At 43.4% G+C, this 16,890-nt stretch overlaps 1 protein-coding gene across 5 annotated transcripts in view; it reads left to right on the top strand.

Annotated features, from left to right (window-relative positions):
* Positions 1-16,890, top strand: part of LOC310676070 (uncharacterized protein) — a 96,410-nt gene that overhangs the window by 19,671 nt on the left and 59,849 nt on the right. Inside the window, exon 5 of one of the 5 annotated variants that reach the window (XR_014510382.1) lies at positions 11,027-11,057. The exons of 3 other annotated variants lie outside the window; for them this stretch is intronic. Coding sequence is in view for 1 of the 2 variants with exons in the window: in XM_083437412.1 (XP_083293538.1) it covers positions 7,578-7,690 (113 nt within the window). In the remaining variant the exon portion in view is untranslated. Of the gene's footprint in view, positions 1-7,577; positions 9,067-11,026; positions 11,058-16,890 lie in introns of those variants that run through there. One more of the 5 variants, XM_083437412.1, reaches the window with a different exon arrangement.

The raw sequence follows: 16,890 nt of genomic DNA, 5'->3' as shown, positions 1-16,890 counted from the left end.
AGCCACGTCTCTAAAGGGATAACCAGACTGGCAGTTTTTCTCCTCTGTTCCTGATATTGGTACTAGGTGGAGGATGCAACCAACACTCTCTTTTATGATCTATCGGTGTTTGCTCTCCACATTCTGGTTGCTCCTCCCCTTCTGCTTCATTTTAGAGAAACAGAGTTTTCATTGGCTGGCCTGGACACATCTGATGCTGCTTCAGCTCCGGGCCATTTTCTCTCTTTCCAAAAATAATATTCTGAGCCTTCTCTTTTTAAGAAAATTATTTTAAAACAATGAATTGGTGCCTATGCAGATCCACACATAGGCTGATGATAGGGTGCTGATGATGCCCTCAGTCAATCTGAACTTCAGAAGCTGAACAATTTTTTCCCCCGTGGAAGATGTTTTGTAACCATCCCTATTGTCCTTATATTTCTTGCCTCTTGATAACTATTTGCTTTCCAGTTTAAAATAATGTCTGTAAAGTGTTTATCTGCTTTCTTCAATATTCTGTTGTCAGACACAGTGAACATTAGTGGTGTTGGCTGAGAAATCTTTGTCGGGAATCTTGTTTTCTAAAGCATTATTTGTGTCCTGCAAGAAGCGCTATTCTTTTATATAAATATATATTCTTGGCTGACACTTTCAGTGTAGCAGATTGTTGTATCTTCCCACAGGATAAAATTCACAAGAAGTGTCTGCAAAATCAAAAGGAGAATAATACTACATAGCCCCTGAGTTTCCTCATTGCTCTTTGTGGGCATATTCCTATAGGCACTGCTTGTTGGAAATCATGCATTTGTGTTGTGCTTGAGAGAGCCAGGAAGGGAGGACAAGACCGTAACTCAGTGGCATGCAGAAGGCTCTGGGTTCAATTTCTGGCATCTCTGTGTGCAACTAAGGAAGATTCTGGTCTGAAACCCTTGGAAAGCCACTGCCCATCACTGCAGACTATTAGCTGATGGGTTGGGACCCATTACTAGGTTGCAACCTGATCTAAGGTGAATCACAACAACTGTGCTGCCTCCATACAATATATGGTAAAACCAATGAAGAAATGGTCCCCAAATGCATGTTTGGGTTAAAGATGGGTTCTGAGCATCCCAGGCTTTGTGATATGCATTGATGGAATCCACCTCGGCTAGAGTGAGAGGAGAAGAATGGGGTGGGTGAAGCTCTGGGTATTAGTGTATGCTGTATGGCCATGGCTACTGTGCTTTATGCATTTCTGCCTGTAAACTGCACTGTGGTTTAAAATCATTTACTGGTATTTTCAATTATTACTCTTTTTTGGGGGCTTTTTCTAAATACTGCTATTGGGATTCATTTAAAATGGGTTAAGTGTTAGTCGGTGGTATCAGCCCTATTAATATTTGTATTGTGTTTGAGCTCCACATGCGTGGTGCGTGGGGATGAGTGTGTTAGCTCCACTCCTCCATCGTTGCTCCTGTTGCCATCCAGAAGCATGACTATCTGCAAAGAGGAGTCCAGGAGTCCAGGAGTTAGGAGGAGGAGCTCATGCCTTCATCTTCACACTCCCACTTCATGTGCAGAGTTCACACACAACGCAAACACGGGACTGTTGGTGTTTCACAATGAATCTGGAATGCTGCAATGAGTCTTAGGTTAAATTTTCAGAGGGTTAGCTATGTTAGTTTGTTGCAGGCACCAAAACAAATCAAAGAGTTTTGTGGTACTTTAAAGACTTACCAATTTCATAATGGCATAAGCTTTTTTGGGTAGAGCTCACTTTGTCAGCAGCATTGAAGTACGATCATCCGTTGTCGTGTGTGTGTGTGTGTGTGTTACACACACATGGGTTAAATGGAGAAAAACATGTAAATGTTGGAGTCAAATAGGACTTTAAAGTACCACCTGTGGCACATCATTAGAGGCAAAATAAATAAATAAAACCCTACTAAAATGTAGTATAGTTTAGTGATTGATACTGCTTTTACTACAGTTAATTTGCTATGTTATCACGATCCTATTTCCTATAGGGGGGAAAAGAAAGAGCATCATGGGGATGGAAGTCTTCTCCCAATCAGGTGCTTTCCAGAGTGCTGGTTGGAGGGAGGGACAGATGGGAGTTGTAGTCCAAAATTTATGGAGGGCACTAATTTGGTGAAAGCTGCCCTTGACCATTATCAGTTCTCCATATGTTCTCTAAGTAATCTAGGCCGCAGTATGCCAAAATAAGAATATAAAGTTCACCATGAGTAGCACTATGCCAGAGTAGATGTTGAGCCATGCATATTAGATACTCAGTTATGTGTACTATAATCAGCCAATTATTCAAGATACTGGGTTGCTAGCTGCATATTACAAGGGAAGGCTGGCTAGATAAATAAGTAGACAGATGATAGATACACACATGCACACATCAGAGTAAAAATCCAGTTTCACTTCAGCAGGGTTGGGGTGTGTGTGTAATCCCTGGCAGCTGAAATTGTGAACTGTTGAACTCCATGCATGAAATTGAGTGTGTCCACCAATACTTCTCCACAAGTTTAGTTTATTGCGGCAAAGCTTCATTCCATTCAAAGTATTTGTATAGTTGTTTTGGTGAATTGCTATCTCCTAACTTGCTATACCTGAGATGATTGTGTAAGTTGATTACATAATACATAGCATGTAAAAGGATACTGAGCAGCTGAGCAATGGTATTTGCTGTTCTTCATCCAAGCGAGAAGGAAAGGTTTTTCCTTTCAATGAATAGCAACTGAAGAAAGAGAAGGGTATCTGTCAAGGTCTAAGCAAAAATTGAAAACACGCACCTTTGGTCCTTGTTTTGCTGTAGTTCTTTATAGAACAGGAGATAATGGTCTTTTTTTAAAAAAAGCCAACAAGATTGTTGCTGTTACACAGCTTAAGTGTGCAATGTTTTGCTCGCAGTCTGTCTTCGCTGTCATCAAAATGTAATTTCTCTAGACTCACTGTGGGCTGCAACAGATTTCTTGGAAATGAAGGTTGTGTTGACACCCACAGGCTAGTAATGTTTTCACAAGAAAGAACATGACTTTATATTTGACTCTTTTGAAAGGAGATTAGCAGCAGTAAGATGTGTAAGAACTGCCAGGTTCTCCCTACTCTCCTCTTGCCCCACCAATTCTTCTTTCTTTCTGAGCCCATCCTCTAGGTAGGTGCAACTAAGTGAAGTATTTTAGGCTTGACTCACATGGATATCAGGTGGGGAGGGGAGGGAGTAAAGCTGACACTATCAAAGATGGGGAAGCCACCAGAGCTGGCATGCAAAGCTCTTTTGATTCCCCCTCCCTCTGCCTCTTTCTACCCATAAAGTCTCAACCAACACAAATTGAGAAAATGCAGTGCCTACTTTTCATGGATTTGTAGTAAACCTATGCCTTGCATTGGGGTTAATCTATTAGCTCCACCTAGTGGAGCCACCTAGTTGCTGCATAGGAGTTCATAGAATCATAGAATCACAGAATTGTAGAGTGGGAAGGGACCCCAAGGATCATCTAGTCCAACCCCCTGCAATGCAGGAATCTCAGCTAAAGCATCCGTGAGAGATGGCCAACCAAGCTCTGCTTAGAAACCACCAAGGAAGGAGAGTCAACCACCTTCTGAAGGAGTCCATTCTACTGTCGAACAGCTCTTACTGTCAGAAAGTTCTTCCTGATGTTGAGTTGGAATCTTCTTTCTTGTTACTTGAATCCATTGGTTTGGGTCCTATCCTCTGGAGCAGGAGAAAACAAGCTTGCTCCATCTTCTATATAGTTATTATATTTTCTCTCAGTCTCCTCTTTTTCAGGCTAAACATACTGAACCGTTCCTCATAAGGCTTGGTTTCCAGACCCTTGATCAACTTGGTTGCCCTCCTCTACACACATTCCAGCTTGTCAACACCCTCCTTAAATTGTTGCACCCAGAACTGGATACAGTACTTCAGATGTGATGTGACCAAATCAGAATAGAGCAGTACTCAGTTGGTTAGAGCTTGGTGCTGATAATGGCAAGGTTGCAGGTTTGATCCCCGTATGGACCAGCTGCATATTCCTGCATTGCAGGGGGTTGGACTAGATGATCCTCAGGGTCCCTTCCAACTCTACAGTTCTATGATTCTATGATTCTATGATCACTGCATTAGCAAAATGTATATAATGCCTGCTGGCCCTGGCCTTGACCTTCACATATTTACCAAAACCTGTGCAGAACCTAAGTGTGTACAAACTGTACATGCATAGTCCATATTCAGTCCATGCAATCTGGTACACTTATGCATGTACAGCTTGTGAACACCTGAGCTCTAGGCACTTGACAGTGTTGGCAGCATGTAGTTAATTGATAACCTTTGTACACAATCCTTTGTACACAAGTTGATGTTACCTGGGCACAGCTGGGATTTTAAATTACTGATAGAAGTTGATACATCCCAGAGAAAATCTGATGTATCAAATACAGCTAGTGGAAAGATTTGTAATCTAATGTGGACTGAAGTCTATCACAGTGGTTGATAGTGTGGACATATGTGATGATTAAAAAGTCTGTATACGGGGAGAGAGAGAGAGAGAGAGAGAGAGAGAGAGAGAATATTAATAATATCTTGTAAGCACGAGTGAAAAGAAAGAATTTGGTGTGAGATTTCTAACAAGGAAGTGACTCACTGCCTCTGCAGGAAAATATTCCAGATAGGTGGGGCTGGAAACATTGCAGAACTTCTTGTCACACTGTGACCCAGTGAGGGCTGCACAGAGGGTTATAGTGAATCCTGGAACTCTGGAAGCTTCCTGAGAACCAGACAGTATAGCTTGTGGCCACAACACCTCAAGCTGTTGGTTGTTGCTTCCTAGAGTAGGGTCAGCCTGATTCATTACAAGGTGGGAGATTGCCAAGGAAAACATAGGTGGAAGGACAAGGAAGAGGGCTTGTGATTCAGTAGGTGATGCTCTTCTTAGTGAGTCACAAGTGAACCACCAAATCTTGAACTTTATGCTGCTGGTGGTAGACTCTGCTGCACCCTTTCCTCTCTTTCAGTCTTGCCATCACACAATATCTCTACCCTTTATCTATTTATTTTCCATTTAGATGGCTTAGGCACACAGTGGTGCTGTTTAATGGAGCAGCATTGCTGCCGCCACCACTTCCACAACCCTTATGTGTGTGCTGGCCAAAGCGGAAGATAGGGAGAAGGAGGGAAAATACATCTTACCTACTCTAACTCTCAGCCTGGCTCAGTGAAGAGGCCTGGATTGGGCCCTTTGCTGTCATGTGGTGGCAGATCCTGCACTGTCCCAGCTTCATCTCTTCCCCATCTCCAAAACAACCTGTTCAGAGGGTTTCCACAGGGCACCACTGGTGGGGATATCAACAATGGTAAAGGTAAAGTGACCCCTGACCATTAGGTCCAGTCGTGGATGACTCTGGGGTTGCGGCACTCATCTCGCTTTATTGGCGTACAGCTTCCAGGTCATGTGGCCAGCATGACCAAGCCGCTTCTGGCGAACCAGAGCAACGCACGGAAATGCTGTTTATCTTCCCGCTGGAGCGGTACCTATTTATCTACTTGCGCTTTGACGTGCTTTCGAACTGCTAGGTTGGCAGGAGCAGGGACTGAGCAACGGGAGCTCACCCCATCGCAGGGATTCGAACCGCCGACCTTCTGATCGGCAAGTCCTAGGCTCTGTGGTTTAACCCACAGCGCCACCCGCGTCCCTATCAGCAATGGTAGCTGCTGCAATTGGGCAATTGGATCACTCTTTTTTTGTTTATATCCACCAAGGTGAAAGTGTTATTGTGCTCATGTCCTTTGTGAGAGCTTCTGATAGGCATCTGGTTGGCTACTGTGAGAACAAACAGGACCAGCAGCTGGAAGCAAAACACTCTAACAAAGCATCCAAATCTACTCTTGTCAGTTTTCTGGTGCCAACTGAAGACTGTTCTCTTCTTCTGGGCCTTTATTAACTTCTTGAGCATTTGGGAGAGAGATGACAGATGGATGTGTTAATGATATTTTATTGCCATATTGGCTTTTACATTGTGATCTGCCCCAATATCACTTGTGATGAGGGGTAGAATATAAATTCTATAAATAAATGCATAAACGAAACAGGATGCTGTCCTAGGTGGGCTTTTGGCCTGATCAACAGGGCTGTTCTTCATAGCTTGTGTGGAGTTCAGCATAAAAGTCCACTGTGACTTCACTTTGGCCCTCCACAAAGCAAACCAGCCACAGGCCACTAGGTCAGGTGGTTGCAAAGTACTTGCAGATCTTTAAACGTCAATGCACTTGAAGCTATGAAGTCTGCCCACGTTGAGCAGCTTCAAGGCTAAGCTCAACAATAGCACTGAATTTTTGAACACACACAAATGAACACCCTCAGTTTGGAAAGTTACAAGCTGAGCACTGAACTCCAACCTAAGGTTTGTCCATAGCTTTTTCTCCTTCTGGTTTCCTATTCCCCTTCTCAAACCTTCCTATGGCAGCAGGCGGGAAGCCAGTGCCAAGAAAGACTGAAAATAGGGCCCACCTTTAACTTGGCATGTTTCCAGCACCTCAGAATGGAGGGTTCTGAGCATACTTGACTCAAATAACTTTGTTGAGTAAACCAGAACACAGGAATCAATGCTTTCTAATTCCTCCTGCCTCAACCTATTCATCTAAGAGGAATTAACTATAGGTCCCAGGATGTATCACAGTAATAGAGCTCTTGGAGTCTGTTTTGTCACCAGGATATTACAAATGTAAGATCACCTCCCCAGCTTCCCCTGCTGTTGTTTCTGTTTTAAAATGTTCCATTTGGGGAAAGTGGGTGGCAGGGAAGTCAGAAGAGAGGGTGCAGAGCTACCCTCGGCTGATCCTTCTGAGTTCCCTAAGATCTAGTGAGACAAGATTGAGGGTTTTTTATAATAAGTATTCTTTGGAATAACTCAGATGGTCCAAGTCTGTTATGAATCAAGGTTGCAGTGGGGGGTTGCCTGTCTTTAGCTGAATATTCTTGCCTCCTAGTACCTATTGATTTATGGTTACTTGGCAATGAGTGGCTTCAACACCACCTGCCCCTAGTTGTGGCAGTTGTCCACTGGAATGCAAGCAGAAGGTGAAGCTCCTAATCTCAGTGCACTTTATTGTCTTTCCTCCATTGTCTAGTTTTAGGCACTGGGCAAAACCCTTCCTCTTCACCCAGACCTTTGTTCCTTAGTTTGAATAGTTTTTAATATAGCTCAGTAGGTAGAGCATGAGACTCTTAATTTCAGGGTTGTAGGTTTGAGCCCCAAGTTGGGCAAAGGATTTCTATGTTGGGTGGGGGGTTGTTGAACTAGATGATCCTCATGGTCTCTTCTAACTCTACAATTCTAACTATTTGTGGCCTCTTTTAGTGGGGCAAGATCTGCTGGACTTCTTTTTTATTTGTATAGAAGTGCTTCTTTGTTTTAAGTATTTATTGATCCTGTTTATTGTAACTGGTTTTAGTGTTTCTATTGTAAGTTGCTTTGAGTCCGTTTTATGAGTAAAGTGATTTAATGATAATAATAATTAATAGCAATCTTTGGATTTGCATTAACCATTGCCTCGATGCCTGGTTTCCAGAACAGAACACAGCCTGAATTGGTCTGCTCATTCTTTCCAGGAATTTGTGGGAACACTTTCTGGCTGCGCAGGAATATTGGGCCTGTGGAACACTCAATGCCTGGGAACACCACAGTGTACTTGAGGAATGCCCAAGCCCCCTTCTTCCTATGAAGCAGTTGCTTAGGAGCTGAAGTCACAGAAGTGGGGAATTCTTGCTTCTCACCGTGAGAAAAGAAAAAGACACAGGAGGCCGGACAGTGCAGAAATGCTATGGTGGCCAGAGCCTGCCAATGCCATTCCATCAGTTTCACTGCACTGCTATCTCAGTCAGGCAGCAGGAGGGTCCTGTGTCTTTGTGTTTCCATAGCTCTGTTTATGCCCAGATGTACATAAAATGAGCACTGAGACCCCTGTAGAAGTGCACATTCTTCAGGCGCACAATCTCCTACCGTAGATAAAGTGAAAGGAAACCTAGTCTACCTGTTTACTGCCAAATCTAGCTGTGTCTAGCACTGAATGACTCACTCCCTGTGTTACCAATAAGCCACTTCCATCCCGTGGTGGCTAGTGCCCATTGAAACTGATAGGAAAGCAGGCAAAGAGGCCAACACCACTCAGATAACAGATATGTATTCTTCTCTAGTTTCTAGAGGTTGTATATACCTACACCTAGTTGCTGAACAAGCAGACATTTTGATTCAAAGATAAAGGCATTATATCTACAAAGTTATCAGCCTGATTCACACATGACGGTACAACCAACATCTAACGAACTACAGATAGTTGTACAGATAGAGTTTATTGAGGAACATACATTTTTGGAGTAATGTAAGGTGATGTGAAAATTCTGGTTGGTACTGTTTGATCTGCAACAAGGGTAGTAAACATTGTGCCCTCCAGATGTTGTTGCACTCCAACACCCATCAGCCCCAGCTGGAATGTTGGGAGTTGTAGCCCTTCTGGGGAGCACTGCATTGACTAGCCCTGATCTACCATGTCCCATTTACAAACACATCACCCCTTGATGCTGCGATCAACCTGTGTGGAAAATTCATATATGAACCAGTATCATCAATGTGGAGAATGCTAGAGAACAACGTTGGTCACTGGATTTTTTTAAAAAAACTATTTATTTGGTTTTTCAAATTACAGTTTTACATTACAATCACATATCCAACATACAACATAAAGACAAGATTCCATAGAATCTCCTGGACTTCCCTCCCCCCTTTGTGGGTCCTATTGTTAATCATTTCCTCCTGCATCTTTTATAATAATCCTATTCTTTTACATCTCCATTATATCCAAAAGTCACCATTAAACTACAAGTGTTATTCCAATCCTACTAACAATTTTAACTGTTTACAATGGTTTTTAAAATAAATTATAAATTTCCCCCATTTTTTATTAAAAATTTGGTCTTCCTGATTTTTGATTCTTCTGGTCATTTTTGCCATTTGTCACTGGAATTAGTTTTGCATCAGTTTTACTTTTTAGCACTGGAAAATATAGCTGGAAAGTGGGTCCTCCAATATATTGGGCTGGGGGAAGAAAAGGGTTTGTATAATGCTTGTTAAAAGAAATGAAATGTTTGTTTTTTAAAAAAATCTAGTACAGGGGTCAGCAACCTTTTTCAGCCGTGGGCCGGTCCACCGTCCCTCAGACCATGTGGTGGGCCGGACTATATTTTGAAAAAAATAATGAACAAATTCCTACACCCCACAAATAACCCAGAGATGCATTTTAAATAAAAGGACATATTCTACTCACGTAAAAACACTGATTCCCAGACCGTTCACAGGCCTAATTGAGAAGACGATTGGGCCGCAATCTAGAACCTTGGTTTGGAGCTCTTTCCCTGAATGAAGTCCCATATTCTGTCTTTATTTTTACCAAAAATACTCAAGAAGATCACAGGTAATTTCAGATTTCGTTTTCTGGAAGCTGACAGCCAAAGAGATGAGGATACAACTTACACCTTGTTTCCTGGGAATTATTCCCAAAGAACTCAATAGGACTTCTGAGGACATTTGGTGTCTACATTTGTGCAGATATGCGAAGGATTGGGCTGTTAGGTGCTAGGGCCCAGATGCAGCTCACTCCCTGCACGTCCTAGAATACACACCCTTGGATGTTCAGGATGTTCATGAAACGTTATTGCAAGAATCTATTCAACACAGCAGGGGAGATGAGTGGGTACAGAAATATTTTAAATGCTTCCCTTCTTTATAGGTGAAACCATAAGAGGGGGGAGGGGGAGGGGAAGCAGAGGAAGATGGAAGAAAGAATGGGAAGGGGAAGCAACAAAGCAGATTTTTTGAAAACACGTTTTTGAGCTGCCTATGTTAAAACACACACACACACACACACACAACTCTCAGCTGAAAAAAGTCTTCTAAATTGGTGGACTTTGCCAAGAATATACATCTGGACTATGGTGATAAAAGGCTTTCCCTCCGTGGAACAAATCACTTATCAGACTGATACAAAGTAAAGGAAACATTTTGGTGCAAACAAATTTCAGTTGTATAATAGCTGCAATAAAAAAACCTGTTAATTTCTGAGGAACTGTACTTGGAAAGCCCTGTTCAAAACTAGAGTTACCCTTTACTTCAATGCTAATGTGACTTTTAACCTTTTATGTACAACTCTGCTTATTGTTTATATTTTCAGAAACCCCATAAGTATTTGTGTTATTGGTGTTTCTTGAGATTGGTATTTTCCTCTCAAATGTTTTTAGCAACTGTTTTTACCCACCAACCATTTCCCCTTCTAATTCCTTCTTTCATTGTCATTTCTTAAACATAATTTTAATTGTCTTTCCATTTAAAAGTTATTTAGGACCAATTTTTACCATCTTTTCCAGTGAATAACAATGAAAGCTTGGGTTTTCTTTCCACACAGAGTATAAATTTTTGATGTTCTTGTTGGGAAGAGAGGTTTGGAAGGGAGATTTTTACTCTCCAGTAGCTGAGTTAAGCACAATGGTGATTGCTCTGAGGACATTTGCCCTCATTTGTCTTTAAACAAGTGAAAATACTTAGGCTAGAATAAATCACAGACACTTAACTTTGCAAAGAAGTGTATGCTTTACTCAGAGAGTTTCCAAAAGCTACAGCAAGCAAGTCTCTATATGCTGGCAGTAAAGTGAAGATGAAAAAAGGTCCCAAACAACTTAAAAAGAAAAGTACTTGGTTTCCTTACAAAAACAATCACACAATCTTCAGGTTAGCAAAGATGCAGGCTTTAAAACCCCCCTCCTGGAGAGATTCAGTTCACTTGCAGCATGTGCTGAGTTGGGAGCCAAGCTGCATGGCTCCTTTGTCAAGGAAAGCAGGAAGCAGGAAGAGAAAAAGAGAGGCCACTGCAAACCTGCCAAGCCACACCCACTCTAGTAATTTGAGTTCAGGACTCAGGTGAACTTTTTCATGCACACAAGTGTGAGACGGTAACTGTATATTTTTATATTTTTATTTATTAAATTTGTATACTGCCCTATATCCGCAGGTCTCAGGGTGGGTCCCAAGATAACAACAGTTCTGCTATCGTACCTGAAGACACATGGAGAGGGCAAGAAATTCAGAACTGAACAGAAGTGAGAAAGATGTCCCAACAGGTTTCTCCGCCATTCTACCAAGCTTTTATAGATGAGGCACTACTTGTAAGGCTCTCTTGCCTTGTGAGAATACCTGGAATATAAGCACAGGCTCTGTCAAGGCATATAGGTCTGTTCCCATCTGCAAAGGCATTACCGTGGAACTTCGGGTTACGTACGTCCTCCTTACAAACGCTTCCGGTAATGAGCTCTGCTAACCCGGAACTAGGTGCTCCTGGTAGCAAACTTTGCCCTGGGATGCGAGTGGAAGTTGTGGGCCAGTGGCGTGGCGGCGGCAGCAGCAGGAGGCCCCCTTAGTGAAGGCGTGCCTCAGGTTAAGAACAGTTTCAGGTTAAGAACGAATTAAGTTTGTAACCAGAGGTACCACTGTATCTGCTCCTAGGTGACAACACTGCAACCTAATGCCTCTGTTCAATCGCTGCCACTTCAGCTGATTAAAGTCCTGCCAAGCCTCCACTGAGGCTTCCTGTTCTACAGGAAGGCCAGAGGGGACAGTCAGCATTCCTGTTCCCCTTTGCAAAGTGACTGAAGTTGGGGTGGAAATGGGAGTTTCCACCCCCCCCCTTCAACCCTGGTTCCCACAACTCTGCCCCTTTCTTCTGTTTCTTCCTGTTCTGTTGGAGCCTGGTCCCAACAGCACTGCAGGGCACATGACAGAGGGCAGGAATGCCGGCTGGAGTCTTCCATGTCTTTCAAAAAGCACTTCCTCCTTTTTTTCCCTTTGACCTGCCATTACAGGTGCTGACTACTTGTATACAAAGCAGAACACTCTTAATCTCACGCTATTAGATGCACACTCATTAACGTGTTATAAAAGAAATGCTTGAGGAATGACTGGATTGTTGTGTAAGCTAGTACAAGTGTATACAAGGGAAGGTTTTTGCTACAGATATAAAAGGTGGGCCTCCAGGCTGCTTGGCTGTGCCACAAGATCTGGGCACTCAGATAGTCTGGATATCTTCCAATCTACTTGCCAAGTTTGAGGCACATTGGGGAAATCTTGTGACTGAGTTCAATTCTTACGTTAAGATTTCTATTAAACCTGATACTACACACCTTTCTTTCCCCCATTTCCGGGTTGCCATAGAACATGTTGGATGCTCCTATTGTGTAACAAGAATTGCAACTATAATTTGCACTGCCATACTTATATCCAAGTATTATGTAAAGTCTTGCGGCTTATCCACAATTCTTCTTGAAGGACTTACATACCCCAACCTGTATAATGAGAGACCACAGAGACTGGTTTGGAGTCAAAACAGGCCACAACTTTATTGAATACAGATGAAAGAGGCTTGAATTGGGCACGGGGCAATCTAAATACTTCCAGCCCACCCGTCGGAAGTGACGCGTGGTCAATCCAGGCAGAGGTTCCTAAGACTTACATCCATTAGGGTGACCCCCACAGGGACCACTGTCTGGGGGAGTGCCTTTGGCCCTGGCCCAGGCCACTCCCCCCGGATCCCTTTAACAAAATACCCCAGCATTTGGAGGGGCAGGCAGAGACTACAACCTCCCCTCCATCCAAAACAAAGGATTGCCCCAATGCCCAACCACCCACCGAGCAAATGCTCACCACCAAACCACTCACACCTGCACCCATGCCCTGTTGCCTTCAATCGTATCTCTCAACCAAATATTGTTTCCTGCTAAGGAAAGATGCATGCCATCGGGCCAAAACAATGCCTCATTTGAGAATGTGATCTTGTGGTGGAAAACTACCCAACCTCCCCACTGGAGTATGCTCCGCCTCACTGTGTGATTAGCCTTTTTCTGAGCTTGGTTAATACCCAGTGGGTCCAGGTTGTGCCATTGCCATCTCTCAAGCATCTTGGACCACCCCAGGCTTATGGAGGGGTACAAGTTGAGGAACATCTGCAAGTCCTCAATTATGGCCCACATTAACCAATCTTTCATTGGCCCAAATTGTTTCCCCCCAACTGGATGAGCAAGGCATCCGGGGGGGGGGGTGATTCAATTCTTGACAGGATTAAGGGCATAAATGCAGGCCACTTCATGCCCCGGTGACCAAACTAGTGGACCAAGATGTTAGACGGCAGCCCAAGCGCAGCTCCAAATCCAGTGGTGATTGTGTGCATCCGAGCCCAATGCACAATACTGTGACCGCTAATCCAGATATACTTGTTAAAAGAACCTGCAAAGAAATTGTGATAAAGTAGGTTGTGAGTTTTTGATGCTGGCAGCGTATATACTTCCTGTAGATCTCTGACCACCACCTGTCCGTGGCCTTTATATCCTTGACAGAAGCACCACAGCTTCAAGCTGTGGTGGCTGCCCCAATTCTGAATGAATGAATGCTTGCAGGCCGCACCTGGTAATTGCCTTACACAGGGCCCTAGAGAATTGATTCCTGGCCAGGGGAATGAATGAAGAGGGGGCCATCAACACTGGGGTACAACTGAAGAAAACACCTAACATCCTTCACTGGACATGGGCCTACACACCTGATTGTGGGAAGTTGAATTGAAGCACCTTTGGCCAGTTGCTCCGTTTTTGAAGCCCGGATATTGATGTAAACGGAGGATGGGAAAAGAGAGATATCGCTAATGAGAAGCCCCGCCCCCAACCAGCCCCACCTGTTCTATTCTGCACAGGCACACATTCACCCACTCTAAGTGCCCCAAAGAAGGCCACGGAATACGCTGCTCTGAAGAGCCTATACACAAAGCAGGACCAGCAAATAAATGGCAATAATCTACAAATTTGCTTTAATATGTCGAAGGTTATGGGCCTGCGCTTACCTGGAGCTGGGGGAGTCAATCTATGCCATCCTTCCACTCCCTTCTTAACTAAGAATCCCAAGCAAGGGTCGATGGAGAATAAGCATTTGGAAAATAAAGTAATACCAGCCGCTTGGACCGTTCAGGTCTTGGCTGCGTTGCCCATGGACCTATGATGGGCAAGGTATTGCAGAACCTGCCCTTCCATTGGTGCTGAGGGGGTGGACCTGGCACACATGGTGCCAAACAGGACCCCTGTTTGAAGCAGCGGGTGTGAGGCTGGAAGTGAAGGTTTCAAATTCCTCCCATGGCTTTTTATAAGATCGAAAAGCAGATGAAGTCGTAGTTGTCCTACTGCTTTTCCCTGGGGGAAACCACTCTTTAGTGCTCAATCAGAATAAATAGCAATTCGGGTTTTCTCTGGATTGACATTGCTTCCCTTGGAAAGGAGTGGGGCAAGGGGAAAACCACTAGGTACGGCACAAGTAGAAGTGTGGATGAGCCCAACGGCTTGGATCCCTTAATCTTAAAGGAACCTTCAGTGGGAGGGGAAACTGTATTAAGGCTGTTGTGTGAAGTTCTGCAAACTAGCAGAAGCCTTCTCACATTGCAGTGCTGAAACATAGTGTGAGAAACAATGTGCAAAGGAAGAAGGCTGTAGCCTATAAACTCTAGTGGGTCCTGAAGAGGTCTGCAAAAGAACTTGTATACAATCTTACACAAGGGCTTGAGCAAATGGAAGAATTTCTCTGAATGTGGGGCCACTTTTCTTATGCAGTGCATTTCGATGAGGCTTTCTGCTGGTGGAAGCCATGATGTTCTTATAGAAGCCCTATTATGGCAGAGTCCAGGAACAAAGTCAATGCTGTCATGGCTGTCCTTGGCGTCTTCTGCTCTCCCCTTCCCTTGTGCATACCTGCCAATGCTCCAGCCCCAATTAAACTCCCTCCAACAGAGTAACTCAGCTTTCCCTCCTGCTACAACAGGGTGGCCATTTCTGTTTCCATCTGCCATAATAGTAGAATAATAATGGCTAGCTGTTTGCACGGATTACTCTGACAGTGTGCATGAAGCACATGTACATGTGTAAATATTAAGTAGTATTAGTTTCTTCCTCTTTAAATTGGCAGGTGACCCGACATGGGGGCGTATGTCCGCCTTTCCCTGTGGCATGTTGCCATATGGCACCATTCCTTTGCTGGAGCCATCTGGATTTGATTGAGTACACATGTTCTCGCCTCTCTCTCCCCCCCCCCCCTTTACTGGCACCGAGCCTCTTGATTGGTTGTGCACTCTGCTTGTGGAATAATCTGCAATAATCCAAGGATGTGGGATAAAGTAATTGGTGGATGTGGGCTAATAAGTCTGGGTGCAAAGGACTCTGCCTTAGTGCAGAGAATTGGACTGGATGTCCTAGTACTAGAATTCTGTGGTTTCATACAAATATAGCTTGTTTTCTTTAAACCGCAAAAGAAGTCAGCCTTGTTCCCTTTGGGATTGTCTTTAAAGTCTGTGGCCAGCAGAGGTCAGAGCTGCACTGCAGAACATACCATGGAAAAGAGAATGTATTGACTTTTAGAGAAGGCGCACCCTGAAGGCAGCACACCTAGCTCCTTCCAAAATCGGAAGTCTCCATAGAGTGTGTGTTACTTTGTCACAGTCAGAATAACTTGTTCATGGGTTGAATAAAACAGGTTCCACTTAGGAGGCTGACGTTCGCAATCTCTGCCGTCAAAACCGAGATGGTGCTTTTAAAACTGCATTTCAAATAAGATGTTTTTCAATGCTTTGCATAAATTCAAACTTTTCCATTAGTGAAGGCTTGAAGAGTGTTATCAGCAAGGTTACAAAATGTGTTTACTTACAGATCTGGAAAAAGCAGCAGTGTTGAGGCATCAAATTTGTCATCTGCTCATGACTAGCAGATGGTCCTCCTCCTTTACAAGTGAGCTCCATGACTCACATGCCGTTTGCAAATCCAAGCTTGTATTCAACTGCAAAGGAGAGGTGGAGATCCATGCTGCCAGCCCCTTTGATGCATTTGGTGTTTACTGATAATTTTTTCCTTAGATTTCCTGAAAGGTTGTATGTTACATTTATCCTCTGCTTTCTTTCTGGGAAGCTCGGGAAAATCCATGTGGTTCCTGCAGCTCTGCCATCCAGGCAGCAACCAGCTTCAGCAAAGATGCTCTGCTTGTAGATGCCTCCAGAGACTGTGCACTTTCCAGTTTGAGAGATACTGACTCCATCAAATAGCTTATTATTTTCAATCCAAGGATTGTCTCCCATTCCAGAACATCTCCACTCCATGAAACGTAGCATATATGCTTATTTCTATTTGTGCAAATATCAAAGCATTTGAAGAAAGAAGAACACTTGGAATGTGGTAAGGGCCAATAGATAAGCATGATTTGTTATAATTTGGGAAATATAAGCAGATGTAGACATCTGGTATAGAATAGATAGGATAGAAGTTGTTAAGTTAAAGTGAGATATTCATTCAATTTTTTTAAATGAAAAAGATTCCAATTTCATAAAGGCCAGCTCATTTTTGAACCTGCTCATGAGCATTCAAAATACTTGCAACATCCCTATGCTCAAGAGAGAATGGAGAGCACACTTAATAAACGATCATCTGTCAAATTGGAACAGAAGCCAAATGCAACAGTTTGAGATTAATAACTTCTGGATTAATATAAAAAGCCTTGGTAAAGTTCAGTTGCAATAGGCTAGAAGCCTGCAATTTTCTGTGTGTTTCATTGGCTTGTTACACGGAAACATTTTAAACCTTCGTAGTTTGTAACTGTTATAAAATGTGTATTTTTAATTCAATTCCTAGCGTAGTTCTATCAGGGGTAAAATCACTATATCAATATACTCCCCAGCAGCAGTGTTTAGGATTGCAGCTGTTAGCTGTGGATATTGCGGGTGCCGTGCATAACTGATTACAGTACCTCAAGCGGTGGCGGTGGTACTACACTAAATACAACAATAGTTGTTATCTGGGTGTCAAG

Source organism: Podarcis tiliguerta (genome assembly GCF_965153285.1).
Source record: "Podarcis tiliguerta genome assembly, chromosome: 4".
NCBI classification, from domain to species: domain Eukaryota; kingdom Metazoa; phylum Chordata; class Lepidosauria; order Squamata; family Lacertidae; genus Podarcis; species Podarcis tiliguerta.
This window is presented reverse-complemented; position numbering and strand designations above follow the sequence as displayed.